The 18,179-nt window shown below is 39.9% G+C and overlaps 1 protein-coding gene across 4 annotated transcripts; it reads left to right on the top strand.

The window, feature by feature from the left end:
- The first annotated feature begins 11,953 nt into the window (after positions 1-11,953).
- On the top strand, positions 11,954-17,734 carry LOC109207593 (uncharacterized Rho GTPase-activating protein At5g61530). 4 transcript variants are annotated; one of them, XM_019370534.1, is made up of 11 exons: positions 11,954-12,192; positions 12,832-12,910; positions 12,985-13,247; positions 14,321-14,383; positions 14,482-14,500; positions 14,887-14,985; positions 15,080-15,157; positions 15,241-15,485; positions 15,966-16,128; positions 16,908-16,961; positions 17,261-17,734. In XM_019370534.1, exons 2-11 carry the CDS (start codon positions 12,850-12,852, stop codon positions 17,404-17,406), a joined length of 1,191 nt encoding a protein of 396 aa, XP_019226079.1. In that variant the 5' UTR covers positions 11,954-12,192; positions 12,832-12,849; the 3' UTR covers positions 17,407-17,734. The 4 variants fall into 4 exon arrangements, with proteins under 4 accessions (XP_019226079.1, XP_019226078.1, XP_019226077.1 ...); XM_019370533.1 differs by having other exon boundaries at positions 11,955-12,192; positions 12,801-12,910; XM_019370532.1 differs by having other exon boundaries at positions 11,955-12,192; positions 12,822-12,910.
- The last annotated feature ends 445 nt before the right edge of the window (positions 17,735-18,179 follow it).

Genomic DNA, 18,179 nt, shown 5'->3' on the forward strand with positions numbered 1-18,179 from the left:
AGGAGCCATCTGGATGCTCGACTGGTATCTGTTGTTGTAGGCAAACTCCGCTAAAGGCAAGAACTGATCCCATGAACCTCCAAAGTCAATAACATAAGCTCGAAGCATATCTTCTAGAATCTGAACGGTCCGCTCGGACTGACCGTCCATTTGGGGATGAAATGTTGTGCTCAACTCAACCCGTGTGCCCAACTCTCGCTGAACTGCTCTCCAGAAGTGTGAGGTAAACTGCGTACCCCAGTCTGAAATGATAGATGTCGGCACACCATGAAGGCGAACAATCTCCCGGATATAAATCTCAGCTAACCTCTCGGATGAATATGAGACCGCCACAGGAATGAAATGCGCTGACTTGGTCAGCCTATCAACAATCACCCATATCGCATCGAACTTCTTCCGAGTCAGCGGAAGTCCTGTAACAAAATCCATAGTAATCCGCTCCCACTTCCACTCGAGAAGCTCAATCCTCTGGAATACACCACCAGGCCTCTGATGCTCGTACTTAACCTGTTGACAATTCAAACAACGAGCCACGTATGCTACGATATCCTTCTTCATTCTACGCCACCAATAATGCTGCCGCAAATCCTGATACATCTTCGCGGCGCCCGGATGAATAGAGTACCTGGAGCTATGGGCCTCCTCCAAAATCAACTCTCGAAGCCCATCCACATTGGGCACACAAACTCTCCCCAGCAATCTCAAAACTCCATCCGCATCTAAGGTAACCTGCTTGGCACCTCCTTGCTACACCGTGTCTCTAAGGACACACAAATGGGGATCATCAAACTGCCGATCACGGATACCCTCCAATAATGAAGAACGAGTGACCGTGCAAGCTAACACACGACTGGGCTCAAAAACATCCAGTTTCACAAACTGATTGATTAAAGCCTGAACATCCAAAGCAAGCGGCCTCTAACTGACCGGAATATAAGCGAGACTACCCATACTGGCTGACTTCCTACTCAAAGCATCGGCCACCACATTGGCCTTCCCTGGATGATAAAGAATGGTGACATCATAATCCTTCAACAACTCCAACCACCTCCTCTGCCTCAAATTCAACTCCTTTTGCTTGAACAAGTACTAAAGACACTTGTGATCAGTGAAAACCTCACACGCCACGCCATACAAATAATGCCTCCAAATCTTCAATGCGTGAACTATGGCTGCCAACTCTAGATCATGTACTGGATAGTTCTTCTCATGAATTTTCAACTGTCTCGAAGCATAGGCAATGACCTTGTCGTCCTGCATCAACACTGCTCCAAGCCCAACACGGGAAGCATCACAATAGACTGTATAGGGCCCTGAACCTGTGGGCAAAACCAACACCGGTGCCGTAGTCAGAGCTGTCTTGAGCTTCTGAAAGCTTGCCTCACACTCATCCGACCATCTGAACTAGGCACCCTTCTGGGTCAATCTGGTCATAGGGGCTGCAATAGATGAAAATCCCTCCACGAACCGTCTGTAGTAGCCTGCCAACCCCAAGAAACTCCGAATCTCCGTAGTTGATGCTGGTCTAGGCCAGTTCTTGACTGCCTCAATCTTCTTCGGGTCCACCTGAATACCCTCTACTGATACAACATGGCCTAGAAATGCAACTGAACCTAACCAGAATTCACACTTCGAGAACTTAGCGTATAACTGACTATCCCACAGAGTCTGAAGAACCACTCTAAGGTGTTGCTCGTGCTCCTCCTGGCTGCGGGAGTATATCAATATATCATCAATGAACACTATCACGAATGAATCCAAATAAGGCCGGAACAATCGGTTCATCAAGTCCATGAAAGCTGCTGGGGCATTTGTCAACCCGAATGACATAACCAAGAACTCATAATGCCCATACCGAGTGCGGAAGGTTGTCTTAGGGACATCGGATGCCCTAATCCTCAACTAATGGTAACCAGATCGCAAGTCAATCTTGGAAAATATCCTGGCACCCTGAAGCTGGTCGAACAAATCATCAATCCTCGGCAGTGGATACTTATTCTTGACCGTTACCTTGTTCAGTTGCCGGTAATCAATGCACATTCTCATTGACCCATCCTTCTTCATGACAAATAACACCGGCGCACCCCAAAGAGAGACACTAGGTCTAATGAAACCCTTCTCAAGCAAATCCTGCAACTGTTCTTTTAACTCCTTCAACTCCGGCGGGGCCATACGATATGGCGGAATAGAAATGGGCTGAGTGTCCGGAACCAGATCGATGCAGAAATCTATATCCTTGTCGGGTGGCATACCCGGTAGGTCTGAAGGAAAAACATCAGGGAAATCACGAACAACGGGCACAGAATCGATAGAGGGAACCTTAGCACTGGAATCCCGAACATAAGCTAAATAAGCCAAACACCCCTTCTCGACCATACGCCGAGGCTTCACATATGATATGACACTGCAGGTAGAATGACTTGGAGTCCCTCTCCACTCTAAGCGAGGCATACCCGGTAAAGCTAAGGTCACAGTCTTTGCATGGCAGTCTAAGATAGCGTGATAGGGTGATAACCAGTCCATCCCCAATATAATATCAAAGTCGATCATATCTAAAAGCAACAGATCTACACGAGTCTCCAGGCCCCCAATCACCAGAACACAAGAGCGATGGACTCGATCGACCACGATAGAGTCACCCACCGGTGTAGACACATATACAGGAATACCCAATGCATCACTAGGCATGATCAAATACGGGGAAAAATAGGATGACACATACGAATACGTAGACCCCTGATCAAACAACACTGAAGCATCTCTATCACAAACCAAAACCGTACCTGTAATAACCGCATCTGAAGCCTCTGCCTCAGGCCTAGCCTGAAGAGCATAACATCGGGTCTGGGCCTCACCACTCTGATCTACCTCTCTGGGACGGCCTGCTGCTGGCTGGCCTCCACCTCTAGCGGTCTGAGCTCCACCTCTATGACCTCTACCTCCACCTCTGGCACCTCTACCCCCACCTCTAGCTGGCTAGGCGGGATGTGGGGCAGCTGGTGCCTGAACCATGGCACGAGAACCCTGGTGCTGAGAACTGCTCGGTGCTCGAGGGCAAAATCTGGCAATATGACCCGTCACCACAAGTGTAACAAGTCCTCGGCTGCTGAATCTGCTGGCCCTGTCGACATGAATGACCACCACGGAAACTCTAAAGCGGCGACGCACAGATAGGAGCTGGCGGTACACTGAATGGCTGCTGATCAGATTAATGCCCACGAAAACCACGATCACCAGGGGCACCTTGAGAAACCTAGAGGGCTGACTGGAAAGGCCTAGAAGGCTGACCCCTATCATAAGAATCTCTGCCTCCAGCTTCTGCTGCTCGAAACCTGGATCTGTGCAAAATAGCACAGAGTGTAGTATCAGCACAACCGACCCCATGTGCTGGTAAGTGTCTAGCCTTACTCCGACGAAGTAGTGACGAGGCTAGACTGGACCACCACATAAACCTGTGCAGTTATATACATACAGCGGAATCGAAATACAAGACAAGTAAACAATATGGGAGGGGAAGCATGCTGTGGGGAGATAACAGTTTAAAATATAAATTGACTAACACGAAGGAAAAGCACAACTCATACAACAATAAAGAACAGAGATCAACAAATGCACGAATCACCCTTCGTGCTTTTACTCTCATCCCCACCAAGTAATAATATAAACAAACATGCACGGCATCACCCTTCGTGCTTTTACTCTCATTCCTCACATATAATCAATAGAATAGGCACGGAATGGCACATCGTGCGGCACGGCATCACCCTTCGTGCTTTACTCTCATATCCTCACAATAAGCAAATAAGGCACGGCATCACCCTTCGTGCTTTACACTCTTTCCTCACAAGAAACAAACAATGCACGACATCACCCTTCGTGCTTTAACACTCTTCCTCACCCAATCAACAATCACAAACAAGGGCAAGGGAATAATAAAACAAGAATAGAAGTCCCGACAAGGGTACACAAACAAACAATTAAAAACCCGACAAGGGTACAACATCAATAACCAACAACGTCCTAGCAAGGGAATAAATCATTAACTCTTCTCTTTCTTTCACTTTCATCTCATAGTTCACATTATCATTTGAGCCAATGCTCCAAGGAGTTAAGTTCTCCAAGGAGTTACTTATCTCATATACCTTCACAATTTGTATTTTAACCCGAGCCAATGCTCCACGAAGTTTCAAGATCACAATTTCTTTCACAAGGTCTTTACAACATATAGAAGTCATCAATTAAGCATGGAAGGCATAACAACAACCAAACTATTCGCAAAATAAGGACTCACGGTCATGCTAGACACCAATGTATAGATACTCGTCACCATGCCTATACATCGTACTCGACAATTAGCAAGTTACAAATAAGACTCAACTCCTATTCCCTCAAGCTAGGGTTAAACCAAACACTTACCTCGATGCCTTGAACTCAACTCAAGCCTCAACTATTGCTTTACCCCGTAATTTCACCTCCAATCCGCTCGAATCTAGCCACAAATTACTTAATTGATTTAATAAACATTAAATGAATCAATTTGAATGCATAAAAATGAGTTTCCCAAAGTTTTTCCCAAAAATTCCAAAATCGCCCCTGGGCCCACGTGGTCAAAACCCGAGGTTCGAACCAAAACCCGGTTACTCATTCCCCCATAAACTCAAATATGTAAATTGTTTTGAAATCAGACCTCAAATTGAGGTCCAAATCTCCAATTTTAAGAAAACCTAGGTTATATCCAAAACCCGCAATTTCACCCATGAAAATCATTGACTTTAAGGGGAAAACATGTTAAACGATGTTAATGATTGAAAGAAATGAGTAAAAATCGACTTACAAATGATTTGGAAGAAGTTTTGTTCTTAAAAAATCGCCCAAGGAGTTGTATTTTGAAAGTTGGATGAAAAATGGCTTAAAATTCGACTAAGTATGAAAATTGCTGGGCTGCAGATATGGGAATTGCGAACTGGGGTTCACAATTGCGAACCCCGAACAATAGTTCGCATTTGCGAACTCAGACCCATCAGGAGACCATCGCATTTGCGAACACTTGACCTTCGCTTTTGCGAAGAAAGTGGCCGCATTTGCGATCAGTTGCCCAGGGCTCATCTTCGCATTTGCGATGAGCAGCTCGCATTTGCGATGCTGGCTTCGCAAATGCGAAGCCTGCAGATCAGTGATACCAGATTTTCCAAAAATGCAAAAATGCAATCCGACACCTATCCAAAACTCATCCGAGCCCTCGGGGCTCCAAACCAAATATGCACACAACCTCAAAAGCATCCTACGAACTTATCCGTGCGATCAAATCGCCAAAATAACATCAAAATAATGAATCAAACCTCAAAATCACTAGTTTTTCTTCAAACTTCATGAACTTTCAAATTTAGAGTTTTAAGTCCGAAACACGTCAAACGACGTCCGATTTCAACCAAATTTCACAGAAAGCGCTTAAACCATATATAAGACTTGTACCGGGCGCCGGAACCAAAATACGGGCCTGATACCACAGTCTTTTAATCAAATTTCATTTCCGATTTCCTTAATTATTTCCAGAAAATAATTTCACACAGAAATTCATTTCTCGGGCTTGGAACCTCGGAATTCGATTCCGGACATACGCCCAAGTCCCATATTTTCCTACGGATCCTCCGGGACCGTCAAATCACTGGTCCGGGTCCATTTACCCAAAATATTAACCGAAGTCAAATTTATTCAATTTAATATCAAAATTTAGCATTTTTCTCACAGAATTCATATTTAAGCTTTCCGGCTATGCGCCCGAACTGCGCACGCAAATCGAGGCAACCCCAAATGAGGTTTTCAAGGCCTCGGAAGCACAGAATGATGTAAGGGAACAAGTGATGACCCTTGGGTCTTCACAAGTAACGGCCATGGCATGTCCCGTGTTGTTCCCACCCTTCAGGTTCACCACCATATCACTTGGTAGTGCCCCCTTAGGATGAGTGTTTAAATTTGCGAGATTTGCCCCAATTGAACTTCCAAATTGCGAATTGAAGTGTTGTAAGAGGCTAGTTGAGCATCAGAGTCGACATTCTTCTCCATCATTTGTTTGAACATGTTCTCAATTCGATCCATCTCATTGTTGGAAGAACTCGGACTTTGAGAAGGATAAGGAGGCGGGTTGCTCGGTTGTTGAAACATTGGAGGCCTTTGAAAACCCGACCCCTGGTTGTTGATGTTGTTCCACCATACTTTGTTGTTGCGTCCCCAATATCCTTAGTTATTACCACTCCAATTGACTTGGTTATTTTGACCGTTCCAGTTCCCATGATTGTTTTGATTGTTCCAATTCCCTTGACTATTACCACCATTCCAATTAACTTGGTTGTTTGAATTCCTTGGGTCACCATTGTTATTGATTCGGGCCTTGATTGTTGTTTCTTTGGCCTTGGAAGTTGTTCACCATTACTAAGAAGAAACTACAATAATATGCCAAAAATGGCTACAATAATCGGTGCAGCTCACGTCTGAAGTCAGAAGATACCAAAGATCACCTAAAAATGGTAAAATGTTCTATTTATACTAGGCTGGAAAAATTGGACAATAATCGGCGCAGCTCACGTTTGAAGTCAGAAGATACCAAAGATCACCTAAAAATGGTAAAATGTTCTATTTATACTAGGCTGGAAAAATTGGACAAAAATACCCCTGCAGGGTCAGTGCGGGCCGCACAAAAAGGACCGCAGCCGCACTGGCTCTTTAACTTCAACTTTCAGCTTCTCTGATCTTGAGGACCGCGGAGTGCGTGGATTGAACTGCGGCCGCGAAGGCAACAGGCACGGTCCGCACAAGCTTGACCGCGAACCGCGTGGCTTAACACTTGGGATTTCACATCTCTCTGAACCTCTGCTCCGCAGACCGTACAAAAAGGTAGTGCGGCCATGAAGTCACCACCGCGGACCGCGTAACGAGTACCGCGGCCGCGTAGCCTTAAGCCCAAACTAGCCATGTCTCTGAACCTCTTAGTGCGGCCGCATTCACTTTTGTGCAGTCCGCACTAGGCCCTCTTTTCCTCAATTCACTTAATCTTTGATACTTGAGCGGGTTTCACTCCTTTTGAGCCGATCTTTGACATTTTGTCACTTTGTCGATCAAACCTGCAATCAAGCACAACTTGTGAGCATATTGGGACTATTTTGTAGCAATTTATAACCAAAGCATAGGCAAGTAGGGGCATAAAACATGTTAAAATCCCGACTTATCAACTCCCCCAAACTTAAACCTTTGCTTGTCCTCAAGCAAACAAAATAAGACCCACCCCTTAAAGGACAATCCAAGTAATTCCAGCTATCCTAAAGTAACCTCAACAAGCATCAATTGGGACTAACAATTGCCCTCAATACAAATGCATCATTAACATTCAAACCTTGGAAACTGTGGATCAAGTGTGGCACAAGAGCATCAAGAATTGACTCATTACATCAAAGAACTCTCTCAATTACTTTAGTCGCTGTGGAACCCAAACTCATACATCCTCAACTCTCCCTAAGCAAACCTCACCTTTTAGAGTATAAGCACACAAACCGAGATTAATGGGAGTTCACTCGTCTCTCTCAAGGAAATGTCACAAGTCTGGCTCTAAGTACAATATGCTTTACCCTCATGTAAGTATCCACTAATGCGAGTGTCACCCAATCAAGATTATATAGGGCTTTTGTGGAGTCAATGTGAAGGTTTTTGGGTAAGGGTAAGATATATTTTTGTTCAAGTGGGTTCAATCTTCCCTTAAGCACTTCTTTTGATTCATTTGGCACAATTCACTTGACTCTTTGAGTCATTTCACCTCTTCCAAGGGGTTAGAGAGACACATTGTCACTCTTTCTTATGCAATTCAAAACATTTCTCCTTTTTCTATTTTTTTCCACACCCTTTTTCACTTTTGTTTTCCTTGAATCCCTTTTTATTCTAGTTCACATTGGGCTTTCTTTTTGTCTTTTTCTTTTCTCTCTTTTTCATTGCCTTCCTTTTCTTTTGCTTTTGTACCTTTTACCACTTTTGTTTCACTCCTCGTCTCTCCCCCCAAACTTATACTTTTGCCAAGCGCTTGTAGGCATTTTGATCGGAGGCGCCCGTAAAATACCCTCATTGCTCGATCAAGGTCAACATGACATTTTTGATTTGAAAGTTCCCCGCTCGGATTCGGGGAGGAACGATGGCACTCGCATATCCTTGATTCGGTAGCACCCGAGGAACCGCTCTTGGAGGTGGCGGAGGAGGGTCTGGAACGTTGTCATTAGCATTGGCCTGGCGGCCTCGTCGTGGTCCTGGAGGTACAAGAGGCACCTCATCATCTCCAATATCCTCAACCTCCTCCCCCGCAAGCACATTTCCAAGAGGGTCGTTTGCATTTAAAGCCATTTTGGTACTTGTAGTAATCACACACACAGATTAGTAACAAAGAAGGAAAGAAGAACAACACACAAAACTAACTAAATAGATAGCCAAGACCGTTAGCTCCCCGGCAACGGCGCCAAAAAGTGATCGCTGCGTACTCTGTACCACTAAAAAGTAGCGAGAGAGGGTCGCAATAGCTTTTACCCGATATGAGAGTCGGGATCGATTTCCACAGGGAGCTAGAAATTGGAGCTGGGTATCTATCTAGACTAGAAGTGCATGTATGCTCTTAATTGATCTTCTTATCTTTTTTGGGTTTTTCAATTATAAACTATAGTTATCAAGCTACTAGTTGAATCTAGATTATACTACGAATTAATTGCTAGAGTTGTATCTAATGGGAAGAATGACACTAGGGTCGTGGCATCACCTAGGTGGCTAATTGACGGGTAGATGTTACTAAGGTTCGATTGACATAATTGGAGCTTATGCTATAACCGTTGCATAATTTTACCCACTCTCACACCTCTCGGTAGAGAGAGTGATTTTGCCCAATTGACTCTTTCGAGACCAAATGGATAGGCAAATTAGATCAAGCAACTAGGGTTCAAGTAGGGTGATTACTCTCTCGAGATTTAACCCGTTAATTGGGACTGTCATTTCTCATGAGTCCATCCCAATTCCTTGTTGGGTCAATTTTTGGGTCATAGACTCTCTTTCTCAAGAGGAGTTAAACCCACAAAGCTTGAATCAGTGTTTGCAACCACAAATTCGAAATTAAAACATAAAATCAACCCAAATAGCAAACACCCATAGTCAATCTAACCCTAGATGGCAACACCCATAAATTACCCACACTAGGGTTGAGCCACAACCCTAGTTAATGGGTTTAGCTACTCATGCTAGATACAGAAATTGAAGAAATAGATGAAGAACTAAGTATATTAATTGATTACTAAGAAGAAACTACAATAATCTGCAAAAAATGGCTACAATAATCGGCGCAGCTCACGTCTGAAGTCAGAAGATACCAAAGATCACCTAAAAATGGTAAAATGTTCTATTTATACTAGGCTGGAAAAACTGGACAAAAATACCCCTGCGGGGTCAGTGCGGGCCGCACAAAAAGGACCGCGGCCGCACTGGCTCTTTAACTTCAACTTTCAGCTTCTCTGATCTTGAGGACCGCGGAGCGCGTGGATTGAACCGCGGCCGCGAAGGCAACAGGCGCGGTCCGCACAAGCTTGACCACGGACGCGTGGCTTAACACTTGGGATTTCACATCTCTCTGAACCTCTGCTCCGCGGACCGCACAAAAAGGTAGTGCGGCCGCGAAGTCACCACCGCGGACCGCGTAACGAGTATCGCGGCCGCGTAGCCTTAAGCCCAAACTAGCCATGTCTCTGAACCTCCTAGTGCGGCCGCATTCACTTTTGCGCGGTCCGCACTAGGCCCTCTTTTCCCCAATTCACTTAATCTTTGATACTTGAGCAGGTTTCACTCCTTTTGAGCCGATCTTTGATATTTCTTCACTTTGTCAATCAAACCTGCAATCAAGCACAACTTGTGAGCATATTGGGACTATTTTGTAGCAATTTATAACCAAAGCATAGGCAAAAATAGTAGGGGCATAAAACATGTTAAAATCCCGACTTATCACTATCTTCTAGTATTTTTATTTATCAAACTCATTTTGTATAGAGTAGACAGTGTCAGGTTGTATTCTAGTGGCTCATGACTAGTGACACCGGAATCGGGCAGTGTTTGATAATTTTGCTTATTTGTTTCCGCTTCTTTTGATATATTAAAACGACAGATTTGTGATTATTTTTTATTAGTAAATGAATTAAGAAAAAGACCTTTGTGTTATAAGTGTTGAATCGGCCGGCCTAGTACTGTGATAGGCGCCATCACGACCGGGATGGTTTGGGGTCGTGGCATTTATTTATTATTCTTCATGGAAATGAAAAATTAATTGTACTTATAATTTATAGTCTAATACATATGGTTTACTAAACCTTCCTCTATATTAGAAAATCAATGTTTAAATATGTAAGTCTCTAATATATACCATGTAATTTCTTTATGTCGAGCAAGTTTTTAAATTTTTAGTCTCTTTTATTATAAAAAGTAGCTTAGCTTCATTTTTCTACATAATTTGTTTTAGAATCTTGATGATAAATCAAATGTCAAAAAGTTACTATTAATTTTAAAGTTTCATTAGGAATGCATTAGATCTCCTTTTCAGAACTTTAAATTATTATTTAGTTTTTTAAGCTTTTAAAGTATTAAGGAAAATAATAATTATTTATAATATGATTGTATAAAGATCTAGATTTTTTTAAAGAATAGCTTCGTTAAGACCGTCTAATTCAGTGACTAGAGTTTTATAAATATTTAATAGATTAGAATTTCAAGAAATATATATTTGGGAATGTAGAAGCGCACTACAAGATAAACAATTAGATAAATATTTATAGTCAGTAATTTTTGATGAAATAACCATTATACTAATTCTGAGGTCATATAAATACTTATATCATGTTTGGCCAAGCTTCTTTTGGCCAAATTTTTTCTTTTTAACCAAAAGTATTCTATGTTAAGGTGTTTGACTAAGCTTTTAGAAGGAAAAAAGTAATTTTGAGTAGGAGCAGAAGAATTTTCCGAGAAGCAAAAAAAATAGCTTCTCCCTAAAAGTATTTTTTTGAAAATATTTTTTCGAAAAATACACTTAAAAGCATTTTTCCAAAGCTTAGCCAAATACTAATTACTACTCAAAAGTACTTTTCAAATTAATTAACCAAACACAGGTTGCTTCTCACCAAAATTACTTCTTCAAAAAGTATATTTGCGAAAAATACCTTTCAAAATAAGCTTATTTTAGAAGTTTGGCCAAACAAGCTATTAGTGTCATTGGTCAATTGATAGTCCAAATTTATATTACTTGTATTCTAAAAAGATATTAGGCGAGATACAACAACATAAAGTATTTATACCTCATAGTTATAATAACATATTTATAGTTACACATATTATATAACTAATTCAACTAAAATCACCATCTTTGCATGTTTAGAAGATACTAAGGCCCCGTTTGGCCATGAGTTTTGCCAAAATAAATTTGGGGTTTATTTTCAAAACTCATGTTTGGCCATAAATTTTGCCCATATTTTGGCCAAATCCCAAATCTCAAATCTCAAATCCCAAAATCAGCTATGGGCCGAAATCCCAAAACTTGGGAATTATATACATGTTTTTCCAAAATAAAGTTGGAAAATATATTTTGAAAACGTATGTCCAAACACATTTTCATCTTCAAACCAAACTTCATCCAAATCAGATTTTTCAAAATAAATTTGAGATCTATGATCAAACGCTAGCTAAAATTCAACTATTGTTTCAATGTATGCACCAATTTATTATTTTATATATATTCTATATTGTTTGACACGAAATACATGGTACTTACAATAAAGCTAGTTTGTTTCAAAAATGGCAGTGAGTTTTTAAGGTAAATCGTATTTGAAATCAGCTAAAGAGGCGCATAGCCGTTATGTCCGTTGGAAGCGTCCAGAAGCAGGAGTTTACTTAGCTACCGTCGTTTTTTTTCCCCTCTTTTTTCAAAAAACTCCACGTAATTTTATTGGTTGTATCGAAAGAGTAGAAAAGTTGACCCGCCAGCCTTTTACCTCACTAATCATCACATCCTTAAAAGTCTTCGCAAATTAACTTATTATTAGCAATTTAGCATTACTATATTTTCTCCTTCCGCCGTTCTTTTTTTCTAATTTTCTCCTTCAACGTTCCTTTCCAAAGTCTTCAATCCGTCTCATAAAGGTAAAACCCTAACGCTTATATCTTCAAATCAGGGTTTTGGATCTTTTGATCATTGATTAGAAGTTCTTTTGGTTGGTTTTATGTTATCGCCTGTTAATTATTGGAATTGAGTTAATTATCGTCTAATTATCGTTAAGTTCAGGCTAGGGTTTGTAATTGAAACGGATGAGCGAGGTCAACTTAGACTTCGCTTTTTTGAATACTGCATTTATTTGATATCAATTTTGAAACTTTGTTATCTTTATGATTTGACAATCTATTGGAGCTATCATGTTCTGACTTCTGAGAATTGAGACTACACTCGTTCTTCTTTTTTGTTTTTTGTTTTTTTTGATCCGCGGTTTAATGATAGCTGGATTTTAGAATTAATTGCTTATTTTTCTCATGGAAGCTAATGATAGTTCTATTTTGTAAATCTAACTCCAGTTTGGTTAACAAAATATTTTGATTTTGGGGTTTTCACTGCTTTTTTCAGGTCAATTTGTTGTTTTTGGCGCAAAAATTGTTGGCTAGACTTGTTAGAAAATTTGTATAGTTGTAAAAGTCGAGCTAAAGCATTTGGTGATATACAAACTTCATCAACGCCACTAGTTGTCTTTAACTTTTAGGTGATTTGATACTGTTCACAGTCGATAACAGGTAATTGGCTCAACGTCAATGCCTTCAGTAATTTCGCCTCAGTGGCAAGAGAAAGCTAATGGATTCTTTCAATCTTCGGGTAATTCATTTGGAAACTTCAGGTTTCTACCTTTATTTTGCTTTTGAATGTTTAATAATTGAGTCTTGATGCAGGGGTGAAGTTGAAAGAAGCCGGGCAGTCTGCAGGATCATTTGTTGGTGAGGTTGCCAAAGATGCAAAGGGAAATGTGGGCGAGGTTGCTGAGAAAGTTGGATCAGCAGTCAAAAGTCGATGGTCGCTCCTGCAGCAGCCATCAACAAGACATGCTATGCAGGAGCGCTTTATTACTGCAGCTGCTACAACCAGCTTCTTCTTGAGGAAAGGGTTTTTGGAGACAAAAGATAAGGTTGCTGTTGGAAAGATAAAAGTTGAAGAGGTACTACAAGCATAAACAATTCTGTGGAATGTTATGCAATTGTGAATAATCAACAGAGGATCAACATGTGATGCTCTCATTGTTTGTTCCTTCTTTTCCCGATAGAGCCATGCCCATTAAAAGACCATTGTGGTTTTTGAAGCCATTACCTTTTTATAGAACCCAAGGTGATGCCAATGAACTATTATCACTGGCTATGACCACTAGAGTTGTGAGTCTCGAGGTTCTGGACCATCTGGAATCTCTTAATTTTCTTGGGTACAGAATTGACTGATGTACTTTAGTTAGATACTGATGGGATTCATGAGCCTATCCTTTAAATAGCAGAAGGTTTTCCGTCTCAAAGCACAAAAGAAAATTGTATTTAACCCTTCTTATTAGACACAGAATGATGAAGCTTTTCCAGTGTTATCAAAAGCGAAAAGCGCAAAAAAACTCTAAGGTCTGACGGGACTTTAAGCGCAAACCGCAAATAAAACATGGGCTTTAGTGAAGAAAGGCGCAAATGGAGAAAAACTACAAATATGTATGTGTAGTTCAAGACTAATATCTATAAGCATGAATACCAAATATATGGACAAAGAAAATTGAAGAAAATTAATGATAAAGTGAAATATTAACTGGTTAGTGATTCAGGATTACGCTCATTGGCAAGGAAAAGTGTGCCTTAGAGCCTTGATGACAACACAGTCTTTCATTGGTGTGCTCCTTTGTTTTTAATGGAAGCAGTCATGCAGCTACAGTCTTTAGAGTGATCATTATGGGCTGGCAATTTCTCCAAAGCACACAGACTTATATGAAACCACACCATCAAATACTTAATTCAGATAACAATCTTGGTGTCAAAATTATACAGCCATAGGTGCCACGTTTGGCACTTGTATGGAATTTAGTCTTGTATATCTTTGAGGGAAGTAAAGGAGAAATGGATGAGGGATGTAGATCTTATGATATTTTGCTCTACAGTGGTTAAAAACCTAAACTACACATGATACGATATCTTTGAATCTTATATGCAAAGTAGCTATAAATTCTGAACTTGACATCAACATGCAATCATTTTTATTTTTCAGGTGGCAAAGAAAACTGCAAAGAAAAGCAAGACTTTGCTGACTGATATAGAGCGGTGGCAGAAGGTGCATAACAATTTTTGCTCATTTTTTCGTTTTGTCTCTCAAAGTTCCTCAGTGACTTGGAGTTCAAAGAATCTTAACTTTTCTATTTGAAATTGCAGGGAGTTGCGAGCACTGATGGTAAGGTTTCTACTCTCTTGATCTTTGTAAAACATGTTTATAAGGATTTTAATGATCCTCTTTTCTTTTGCGGGTGCGGATGGGGAGTGGGATGGCTTGCATTGGTATCCAGCTACTCATAAACTTCTTCTGCTTAATTTGTCTTTGCCACTCTATTACTATATTCTTTTTGGATTCATTCAAGAAGTAAGAGCGCTGCAACAGGAGATGCCTGTTATACTTGGTCACACTTCTTTAGCACCTTTACACCGTGGAAGTTATCCTTGAGATGTCGAAATCAGTTAAACAGTTATGAATGCGGGAATGAGCCATATGATTATTTGCTTCCATAAAGTTTCTCAGGAGATGTTTTTTCTGGCCATAGTGACATATCTTGGTTTATCCAGTGTTCGGAGTCCCCATTGATATCCTGGTGCAGAGGCAACAATCAACTAGACCTGTTCCTTATATCATGGTGAAAAGTGCAGATTATCTTGTCTTATCAGGTGAGAGATGTAATAATCCATACAGCAAACTGTCATGTAATTTTTCAAACACACATCTGAATGTCGATGTTATGGGAGTCTACTTTTGGTCTAGGGCTGAATTCACCTGAGTTGTTCAAGGCTGAAGGAGATAAAAAGGTTATACATCAGTTGGTTTCTTTATACAATCAAGGTATTGAGTTTTTAATCTCATACAGATATTATTTATCAAGGGATCAATCTATTTACTCTTTAGTTTGCAACTTTGTGTTACAGATCAAGATGCACCAATACCTGAAGGGGTAAATCCGGTAGTGATTGCAGCTCTGATGAAGTGCTACCTTGCAAGTCTACCTGAGCCATTGACAACCTTCGAGCTTTATAATGAAATAAGAGGTGCACGCTCAAGCATACACACAATGAAGAATATCTTAAAGAAGCTTCCAACTGTCAACTACATGACACTGGAATTGATCACTGCGCTGCTACTCCGCGTAAGCCAGAAATCTCTGGTTAACAAGGCAAGTTTATTCACTTCCTGAATGAACAAAAATAACGTCCACCTCTCCCTGTGTCGATCTGGTTTTGTGCAGACCTGTGGATTTGAATTTGTCTTGGTGCCCTTGTCTTCCTCATGGTTTTCGGTGATATATTCACACCTCCATTCCTTTTAAGATGAGGAATTGTGTGGTAGAGGATTGTAAAATGTGATACAATTTTTAACTCTTTGGGTTTTGAACTTGCTAATTGAGGTGCCTAGTTTCTAGGATAAGCCTGCATATTTTGAACTTTATGTTATTGCTTTTTGCCCACATGATTGAGATCCAACAAACTTGTTATGAATGAGCCTTCATCTGTACAAATGTGTCAGTTGTTTTTTTTTCCTTTTTGTCTAGATGATTGAGATCCAAAATCTTGTCCCTGATGAGCCTTCATCTTGTACAAATTTGTGAGTTCTCTTGACTGCTGTTTATCTGCTTCTCATATTTTCTTCCTGGCAGATGGATGCTAGAAGCCTTGCAACGGAAATGGCTCCAATTCTTATTTGGCAAAGAGGCCAGAGGCCAGACCATTATAACCAGTTCTGGAACCATTCAGCAAAAACTTCTTCAAAGAAATATATCGACTCCAACTCGAACTCTAGTGCATGGGAGATGCTTGCAGGTTTGTTTTTGTTTTTGTTTTATTCCATTCTGTTCTCTTAGTGATGGAGTTTAATATTTCATTCATCTTTATACTTTATTACAGTTTCTCATATTACATGAGGGGTTGAAACCACACATCCAAACAACATGCTGAACATTAGTGCGTTGAATTTCTTTTTTATGTTATGGACAGGCTTAGACTTTTTATAATGATGTGTCATGACTAGTGACCCAGTTTAATTTGGCAAGAAACCAGTTGGCAATTAAAGTATTATGTGTGAAGTCCAGAGGCAGAACTGCATGCATCTACTTCCTCACCTGAAGATTGCCAGTGATGGAAAACAATATACCATCCTATCAGTAATGAGTTATATAAGTGGACCAGTTGCTAAACAGATATTTACTACTGTAGATATACATTAGGTACTTCAAATAGGCTATATATTGACTCAGAATTTTGAAAAAATAAATGGAAGAAAATTCTAAAAGTTATGAAAGTTAATATTGGAACATGTGTATCATAAGATTTATATCAGGAGTATCATAAACTGCCTGCTAAAATGAATTGCGGAAGAGACTATGCAAAGAGATTGACTTAAGCTGTGTGCTATTTAGCTTGTTTTGCATTTTAGAGAACTACTTCTGCAACTGCAACGTAGAGCTATGATTTTTACATACATTCCCTATTGAAATATGTGTAGCCCTTAGAAACGCCTTTTTTTCCGAAGGTTTTTGATTTCTGAACCCCAGGGCAGAATACGTAGATTTATGTTCCTTTCTTATTTCTCTTTTGGACAGATTTTCGGCTGGGGGAGCCTCCACTTACAATTCCTTATTATAAATTAAGAGTAGGTAAAGAATTGATTTTTAATCCCTTAGTTTTTTCGGAACAAATTTAAGCCAGAAATGCTAACAGCTTGAACTAGTTTTTTGAGTGGAAGGTCATTGTGCAGATTGGAAAAATCAGTACATTTTCAATTTAATCATATAAGTTATGTTTATTAAGACATATTTTTCTCTTGACGCTAATATCTGGGAGTAAGTTTTATTTTATCTTAGAGAAAAACATTGCATTTTGAGATTGCTATTTGCAACTTAAAACTACTGCTATGAAACTTATTATTTTTTACTTGTGATTGTTTTGCATCCAGATGAAGGTGAAAATGTTGATGCATCTTCTCCCATTCCCTTGGATGATGGGCTGCCAATTGACTTGGGTGCTATTGATGCCATTCAGTGCTTAATCGAGCATCACAATGCCATATTTACCGATGCAAATGAGACTGTTTGGCGCTGAGTATTCAATACGACTCTCAGATTGGATATATTGCACATATATAATGATTTTATCCATGCTGAACATCACACAAAATGTGGAACTCTTTGTCATCATATTTGATTTTCTCTTACCATTTAGGAGTTTGTATCCGTGGCTTTGTAAATTTTTGATTGGGATAGGCATAGGTTCAGAACTTGTGTTTATAGCTCGCTTTTTGGTTATGGGATACTTGTTGGGTTGTTAGTGATGGTATAAAGCGTAAATGATCTTATGTTCTATTGAAGGGTTTGTACTTGTATTGGAGCATTGCAAGTATCAAATAATAAACATAGATCTTTTGCAGTTATTGCATTTATTTTCGGTTTATTTATAGTTATTTAAAGAAAAAAAATATTATGTTTGCTTCATCCTCTAGGTTGCAAAAATTCTAAGCTCCTGTTTGGCCATTGATTTTGGCTATATTTTTTCAAAAAAATTTTGAAAACATTGTTTGTTTATGGGATATGATCAATGTGTTGAAAAAAAACCCAAAAAATTTCAAGTTCCTAAAAACTGCCGTTTTGCGTGAAATTTTTTCTTTCACTCGCAGTAGTTCAATTTTTCTTCAAATAAAATGCATGTTCGAACACAATTTATACATCTAAAAATTATTTTCAGCACGATTTAAAAAGTTTTTTTTTCAAGTTTCAATCAAATATATGTCCAAACGCTAGCTAAAATGCTCAGGTTTTCTGAATATCTTCATGTCTTTTTCTTGAGGAATGTGGATTAACGATTTTCTGTTCTTCAGG

Source organism: Nicotiana attenuata, unplaced genomic scaffold (genome assembly GCF_001879085.1).
Source record: "Nicotiana attenuata strain UT unplaced genomic scaffold, NIATTr2, whole genome shotgun sequence".
Lineage (NCBI taxonomy): Eukaryota > Viridiplantae > Streptophyta > Magnoliopsida > Solanales > Solanaceae > Nicotiana > Nicotiana attenuata.